An 8,535-nucleotide genomic window follows, 5' to 3' on the forward strand; every position below is an offset into this window, starting at 1 on the left:
GTGTAATAGACAAAGAGTCTAATTTAAATAAACCATTAAAAAAAAAAAAAACTCAATAAGAAAGAGTAAACTCATGTGTATATTCTAAAAATAAAATAAAATAAAATTATAAAGAATAAAGAAAGAGTAAAATTCATGTATATATCTATGACTTAAACAATGTATAATTTGAATTCATATATGTGTAATTGTGTTGTTTTTAATTGTACCGTGCATACACACGGATTATACACTAGCATATATTAATAGCTAAAGCTTAGAGAAAATCCAATTAAATTTTAATTTGATTATCAAATTTGCGTCACTTGTCCCATTTAATTTTTAATTTAGTGCCAAGTGAATTATTAAGTATAAAAATCAAAAAACCCAAATTTAATTAAATTCTAAATTGGATTTAAATTGAAATCCAATTTTTCGCCTCGTGTCCATCTAAGTTTTTAATTTTTGCGGCAAGTAAATTATTTAGTGCAAAAAATGAAGAGTTAAAACCAATTAAATTCTAAATTTTATATATATATATATATATATATATATACACAAATGAAAAACCATTCCATATTTTAGAAATGTATAATTTAAAAAAGTGTAAGTTGGTACCATATATAATTTGAACCTCTCAAAAAGAAAAGTTTATTTTGAATTATATAATTGTAATTTATTTTAATTGTACCCATGCATATGCATTGGGCTATGTACTAGTATATATATATATATAGGTAAAACTAAGAGAAAATCCAATTAGATTTCAAATTATAATTTAATTAGAGTCTAATTTTGCGCTACGTGTCCTATTTAATATTAAGTTTTTAAATTTTATGTCAAGTTAGTTAATTCAATGTAAAAATTGGAATTCAATTAGAGTTTAATTTTGTACCATGTGTCTCGTTTAATGTAAGTTTTTTTAATTTCTGTGCTAAGTGAATTAATTTAATGTTGAAAACGAGGAGTTCAATATAAATAGACTATAAAAAAAACCTATATATATATATATATACCAATACTTAGAGAAAATTTAATTAGATTCAAAATTGAATTTTGCTTTTGTTAGCTTTCTATACAACTTAAATTGTTTAGATTTATTCAATTACTTTTTCTTTGAATTAAAGAGCATATTTTTTATATTGTTTCTATTAAGATAATTTGTATGCTAAGATCTTGAACGTAAAATTATAATTGATTTGAACGATTCCATGCACGTATCCCCATTCAATTTAAGAGATACTATTGGACCAATAAAAAAAATGGCAAATTACAACTTACTTTAATGGTTTGGCTGAAATTTAAGTTGCTTACCTGTAATTTAAAGTTTGACACTCCACCCACATGAGATCTAACCGAAATTTAAGTTATTTACATGTGGTTTGAAATCCCATGATGCTAGTGTTCTGCTAGATTCTTTTTTATTTTATTTGATCTTGTATTTGTATTTGTATTTGTATTTTTTTTTTTTGAGAAGAGAGACATAAAATATAAGCAAAATTACATATTAAGTCATGTTTTTAACCGAGTTGGGTTAAGGAAATCTAACTAAGATAACTTCAAGTGGGTAAAGTACAAATTTCAAATCATAAATAAGCAATTTAAATTTCAACTAAACCACATGTGGATAAGTTGTAATTTGTATTTAAAAAAAAAAAAATCTCAAGTGGGCTTGGGTGTGTTTATTTCACTTGGGTATGGATTATGGACTATGGACTTGGCATGGATAGGAAAGGGAAGAAAGAGGAGTTTCTCAATTTGGGCATTATGCAATGCAATCCCTCTCACGCTCACGTTTTCTGGCTCACACATACGCCACGGCCCTCATCCCGTTTCGGAACCCGCCATCAATCATACGGACCGTTTCGTCCACAAACGCTAGGATTCATGGTTCGAAACTGAGGAGGATGGAGAAAAGAGATGAAAATCAAAAGAGTGTAGCTGTGGAGAGCACCACAAGATTAAACAACCCCCGTGTTGATAAGCTTCAACAACTCGTACACATGGAATCTACTGGTACCAACCAAAAACAACATTTTTCTTTCTTTTTTTGGGTTTTTTAAGATGGTTTTGTCAAATGGGTATGCCGACTTTGTTTAAAAGATGTGATTTTTTCTGTTGGTTTTTGGTTCTTTCTTGTATTAACTTTGTATTTCTATTGTAATGGGTCCTAAGAACATGAAAATGACTTGGTTCAGTTATAAGTTTATGTTTGTATCAATGTTATTAATATGTCTCATAATATGGCAGAAATGTGAAAATTGCACACACTCAGATTGTACTATGGATGGAATGTTATTTGTGTGGTTGTTCACTACTCATTTTGTTGTATGCTAACTCATATCAGATGGTTGGGAAAAGAGTTGGGAGCAAGGTGTGACCCCATGGGATTTAGGACAACCGACACCAATTCTTGTACATCTTCATCAAACAGGAGCTCTTCCCAAGGGTAGGGCTTTAGTCCCTGGTTGTGGCAGTGTAAGTTCTATGGTTCATTCTTACTCACAAGATATTACTTTCTGACATATTAATTCAATTTCTTATATATTTATGCAAGTTTTGAGTCCTCTGCATGTCAATAATTTGTATCTGTTTCCTTTTTCTTGGTTTTCTATCTCAATATTTTCTATCACGAAGATTAGTCCCTTGAGGATCCATCATCAATGATTAATTGGGCCTGTAGAAAATCTACATGTGATCTATGTTTGATGAAATTATAATTTGTGGAGAAAAATAATGACACTTAAAAGTAATTTCTTGTTTTAAGATTAATTCAATGATCATTAATGACATCTTAATATATGGTAGACGATATTTGACATAATATCTATCTCATCCCAGTGAGGGGGACCCAAAAAAAGTACAAAAGATTAAACAATAACGATTAAATCTCTCTGCAATTGAGTATGAAGTTGAAGCAAAATTCAGTTGTTCAATGAATTCCTGATGCAATTATTCGATTGTATCAAAAATCAATCACTTGGTATCTTTCCACCCTCCTCCTTTCCCACACATGGAATTTTAACTACTACTGGATCAAGCATTACTAAGAAGGAGACAAGGTGTAGTGTATATCTTTAGTCCCCCTTTACCCTGTCTGCATGTTACATTATTTATGTGCTGTTCTTATATCTTTATCTGTTCGCTAGCATTTTAGCTTGCTATTGTGGCCAACAACAAATTGCTCAAATATGGCAGGGTTATGATGTAGCAGCAGTTGCATGCCCTGAACGCTATGTTGTTGGATTGGATATATCAGACATTGCCATTAAGAAAGCAGTGGAGGAAAGAGCAGTTGGTCAGAAAATTATGACTTCACTAAGGCTTGCAATCTCTTAGAAAGAAAGGACACCTGAAAGTTCTTACTTTTACCATTTCATTTTCTGTTTCCTTTGGAGAAACAACCATGTATGTGGCTATGATGATATAATTGAAATATTAAAACTGAATCACCCATGTTTATTTGGCCATTACTGTCTCATTTATCAACTTTTGGGAATGCCTCCCTGAACTGGTTGTTAATCAGCATTTCTGAATTGGATTAGGAACTATAGCTGGGTTACCCCAGCTTCTCTCAGTTGTATTAAGGACAGGGATTAGATGTACCACACTTGTGATCTCTGTTAAATTGAATTTGGAACAATAACAGGGTTGTTCTAATTTCTGAAAGCATGCCATTATTCATTTTCAGATTAAAATTGATGCTTAGGAAATTTATGTTATAGAAAAATTTAGAGCACTGTAAAGACCAATTACTATGGCGATCATTTGCAAATGTCTTGCGTTGGGATTACCTCAACCAATAGAGAGTTGAACCTGATAGATTCAGTTACTATTTCATAAGAAGCTGGTATTTTTGTGACTTTAACTTGTAATAAGTCATGGAATCTAAATTGTTTTACAGTTTAAAGAGGTGACCTGGTATAGGTTTCCATCTCTTTCTTTACTTATCATTTTAATAGTCTGTTCTAATGTTAATGCAGTTGTCTTCCTCATTACCGAATGCAAGTTATTTTAACTTCTTAATGGCGGACTTTTTCACTTGGAATCCAAGTGAATTGTTTGATCTCATTCTTGATTATATGTGAGTTGGCATGAATAGTGGTTTAGTTGTCCATGAGAAGAATCTCTATATGATCATATTTTAATGGAAAATTTACAGGTTCTTTTGTGCCATTGAACCAGACATGAGGTTGGCTTGGGCACAGAGAATTCGTGATTTATTGAAACCTGGTGGAGAGCTCATAACACTAATGTTTCCAGTAATGATCTTAATTCCTCAATAATTTTTCCCACTTATTTTCTCTTTGTTTATTCTTGTTTGCATGTGAAAAACACTATCATATGATATTTGATTAGACATTCCACAATCTTACCTTCTTTTCTTTTCTTTTCTTTTTCCACAATCTTGCCTGCTTTTCTTTTCAATAGCCATGTCCTTAGAATTTTAGAGACCTTCCAATTTTTAAAGTGAAGTTCAGATTAATTAGTGAAATTTCAAAATTTATAAATGTTTGTGAAAATGGTTTCCTTATGGCTCTGTTGAAACTAAATTTTTCGTGATGGCAGATTAGCGATCATGTTGGTGGACCCCCATTCAAAGTATCAATTTCAGGGTACACACTTATTTACCTTCTTTTTTTTTCTCTTTTTCTTTTTTGCCGGCCCTTCCCTTGGGGGTTGGGAGGCTTGGTAGTTTGAATCTAGTATCGATATCACTGAAGAAACTTTTGCATGGATGTTTGTCTACACTTAACAACTTTTTTTTTTCAAACTTACCAATTTAAATCTTTGCAGTTGTGAAGAGGTATTACTTACCATGGGCTTTAGGGCAGTATCCATTGTGGATAATGAAATGACTATTGGACCACGCAAGGTATGTCAAAACATTTTCTCCTAGTTGAGTCTAACCTGCAATGTAGAGCTTGCAAAATCAAGCATGCTAATCACACAATAATAAGTTCTCTAAGATACATGGTACACTTTGAAAAGTCAACAAAGGTGTAATAACAGCCATTGGGACAGCCTGCTAGCTTACAGATAAATCTAAAACACACACACACACAAAAGAGTCTCGATGAGAATGATACAATAGCCATTCTTTGTGTTATTGTTTTGATTTGTTGAAATTTTGTTTATTGAAGTTTTTCCATCATTGTTTTTGACAACTTGTTATTAAACAGCATCTCTTTATTGTCTTACACCTTGCTAATGCTTTTATTGATGTTTTATTTGAGGAATTAATGTTCAAAAATGGGTCCAATTTCACTGAATGAGATACTTGTCTTGGCATTTTGCAACTCGCCACTAAAAGTTGATTTTGTGGACAGATATTCCACTCTAAATTACCAAGTTGGCAATCTTATACTTTGAGGGAGGAGATAAATGAGTTTGGAAATGGAGTGGGCATTTAAAAATATTTTCAGTTTGACCAGGATATTTTATACTGCACCAAACACTTGAAAACAATGAAAATGTTTTCCTCTGATAAACATAACTTAAGTGTTCCCTGTAATCGTTTCTCCAAAAAAAAAAAAAAAAGTGTTCCCTGTAGTGGTCTGATGTACAAGTTGATTGAATGCCTTTTTGTAGGCTTAGAGTTTGCTTTTCCAGTCTCATAATTCATTCTCTTTATTATTACTTTTTTATTTATTTTAGAAAGAAGGGCAATGACTATTACACACACCCACTTGCACTCACTCATGATTTCTGAGTAAGAGGAATGTTCCTAGAAAGAATGAGGAAAATTAATTAGTAACTTTCCGTCTGGGGAGTTTATAAGTCTAATGAATTTTTCGTTTAGATATCATAATACCCTTTAAAGTGCTCTAACAATTGGCTTTATTAGCTTTTAACGGGAAGAGAGAAGCTTGGCAGGTGGAAGAGGTCCCTAGACCAATGCACACTATGATAACTACAGCCATCTTGTGAAAAGTGGAGCACTTGGGGACATTGAAATCGTTCATATATTGATTATGACAATAAAACATAAAGAATCGTTCTAATAATTTGATTATTGTTAAATGATATCAATAAGTCTAGCGACACAACTTTTACCTGCAATTTTTGAATATATTTGTTGATATATACAGTTCTATGTAGCCCTATAACTATAAAGTTAAAAAAGAGATTTGGTTCAGGTAATTTTTATTATTCCCTTCATCCCAATGTTAAAAGTAAAATTTTTGAAATTTTTTGGGTTTTATTTGGGATATTTTCACACAAGCAGAGAGTGGATAAGATATGATCTTGACACACAACATTTGCCGTATACAATTCATTTACTCCATGTTTTACCCACTCATCCTAACTTGTGTTGGTCTTACTAAATACTAACCTCCACTTTGGCGAATTTCAAACAGTTGAAAAGCACTAAATCAACATTCAGATACAACCAATTTTAGTTCATTTGGATCATGGTGGAGAAATTTAAGAACCCATTACTTGATAAGAAATTTCAACTCTGATTTCGAAATCTCCCCCAGTTCAAAGTCGATTTTGTAGCATAAGTTAAATTTAGAGAAATTTCCGTGCTTTTTAAGATGGCAACTCATTTACTCTAACTGGATGATCGAAAATTTGTTCAAATTTGTTCAACCTTGGTCAAATCAGACTTGACTCAACATTTTTAACAAATTTATGAAACTCTTTTAGCATATGTATAATTGAGGTAAACAAGAATCATCAATTTGGTTTCCAATGCTTCAATTACAGTTTAGGATACAACAAAAATTTTCGAATACCTGGGCATCATTAAATAACTATTTATTTTAAAAAAAATTATGGAGCAAAATATGATGTCGACAAGTTCATCACATAATTTATAGCAAAAAATTATGAATCCTTTTCATGAATTCTTGTGCTCAAAGTTTTTTTCCTCAACCAATCGTGTAAACCAAAGAGTGTTGGTTAAAACAAGGATTAGGATGTTCTTAGGATTTGGATCTGGTGCAATACCTAAGGTATTGCACTGGGTGCAATTACACCACACCCACTCATATCATTTTTTACCACTTTCATTTTTTAACTTAAACTTTTTAACTATTTTAGCTGTTTTATTCAATGGTTGAGATTGAAAGTTTATTTTTTGAACTTTCAATCTCAATCGTGTATTACTATTTCACCTTATCTGAATCTGATGTTCTTATTACTCAACATTTATTACAAAGTATTTAATTCAGCTTCCAATTCCTCTTTTATTCTTCATACATATATAACATCTCTTATTCTTCATACATATGTAACATATTTATTATTATTATTATTATTATTTTTTTTTTTTTTGAAAGAGAGTGATTACTACCGAGAAATAACTGATAAATTTTCTTCCCATTGCCATTGCGAATATCCATATTGTATTCCACCACCTTAGTTGCATCAAACAAGTTACAAACTGATTCAAAAAAAAGAAAAAAGAAAAAAGAACCAAGTTAGAAACTTTAATGTAAGTGAGGTGGTATTAATTGATGTTGATATCTAGATGTTTATCATGTTTGGATGGACTTCAAATTCAACATATTTAACATGTATCAGTATCACCCAACAAGTAAATCCAAATCCAGACAAAATTTAGCTATAAAATTGATTGTAGCCTAAGACTACAACTTTATTTAAGAAAATAAACATTTCTATATATTTTGAAAATCTATCTGTTGAATTGTATATTCTTTATGCTTTAAATATACATGCCTAATTTTGTGTTATTATTTACTATATGATCTATAAGTTTATACATTATGCATCATTTTAAACTATAAAAACTTGCAATTTAAATAATTTATTGATGACAAAACTGTTGATCTTTTGTTTTCTAGAAATTTTGCAAACATAAAGGATATAAGAAGAAGATATAATCTGATGGTGGATTTGTCACAAATATTAAGTAAGGTTATAGCTTATAACTAATTTTGTAGCTAAACTTATCCAATCCAAAAAGCTTCTAAAGTTAAATGGAACTTCCTAAAGTGTATTATTCACTTACAAAAATTTATTTGTCTACCAAAGAAAGAAATTTTGATTTTGGTCTAGCCATGGTCCAAAATTTAATGTAGTCCAAATATTTTCAGTCTTATCAAATCATAGAAAAAGAGTTTCATTCGTAATCAAAATTATTCATTAAAAAAATGTGCATTTTAAAAACTAGGAAGAACCATGTTAAAATTTATTAATTTTTGAAAAATATAGTCATCCAAAAATGTATAAGCAACCCAACACCATAATTTTGTTGACCTTTGTGAATCAATTTTTTTGTTTAATTTGAGACCACAATTGGTGTAAAAACAAGTTTTTATAACTTTTACGACTAAAAGAATTAGGTGGTACACATAAGAGTACCACCTGGACTACCATGTCAGCCTTACCTAATTAAAAAAAAAATGAAATAGCAAATAACAAAATGACAACATTCACTCGAATCCACTAGATCAAGCACATGACGCATGACGGCCAACTCTGCTCGGTGAAGTCCAAGCCGAACATCATCAGTTCACACTTCACAATAATCTCTTCTCTTTCTTTTGAGGGCCAACTCTAGTCGATGACGTCCATGTGCTACAT

At 30.9% G+C, this 8,535-nt stretch overlaps 1 protein-coding gene across 2 annotated transcripts; it reads left to right on the forward strand.

Moving 5' to 3' along the window:
* The first annotated feature begins 1,713 nt into the window (after nt 1-1,713).
* Nucleotides 1,714-4,773, forward strand: LOC115963212 (probable thiol methyltransferase 2). 2 transcript variants are annotated; one of them, XM_031082143.1, is made up of 6 exons: nt 1,714-1,995; nt 2,327-2,457; nt 3,178-3,264; nt 3,963-4,063; nt 4,142-4,241; nt 4,549-4,773. In XM_031082143.1, exons 1-6 carry the CDS (start codon nt 1,752-1,754, stop codon nt 4,678-4,680), a joined length of 795 nt encoding a protein of 264 aa, XP_030938003.1. In that variant the 5' UTR covers nt 1,714-1,751; the 3' UTR covers nt 4,681-4,773. The 2 variants fall into 2 exon arrangements, with proteins under 2 accessions (XP_030938003.1, XP_030938004.1); XM_031082144.1 differs by lacking the exon at nt 4,549-4,773 and having other exon boundaries at nt 4,165-4,241.
* Nucleotides 4,774-8,535: the final 3,762 nt, after the last annotated feature.

Source organism: Quercus lobata, chromosome 10 (genome assembly GCF_001633185.2).
Source record: "Quercus lobata isolate SW786 chromosome 10, ValleyOak3.0 Primary Assembly, whole genome shotgun sequence".
Taxonomy (NCBI): domain Eukaryota; kingdom Viridiplantae; phylum Streptophyta; class Magnoliopsida; order Fagales; family Fagaceae; genus Quercus; species Quercus lobata.

What these genes read in the sequence shown, in the direction of transcription:
- LOC115963212 (XM_031082143.1), top strand. Translation starts at nt 1,752, where the DNA reads ATGCAATCCCTCTCACGCTCACGTTTTCTGGCTCACACATACGCCACG. An exon ending in GATCTCATTCTTGATTATAT is followed by an intron (nt 4,064 to 4,141) that starts GTGAGTTGGCAT and finishes GAAAATTTACAG; the next exon opens with GTTCTTTTGTGCCATTGAAC. An exon ending in TCATAACACTAATGTTTCCA is followed by an intron (nt 4,242 to 4,548) that starts GTAATGATCTTA and finishes TCGTGATGGCAG; the next exon opens with ATTAGCGATCATGTTGGTGG.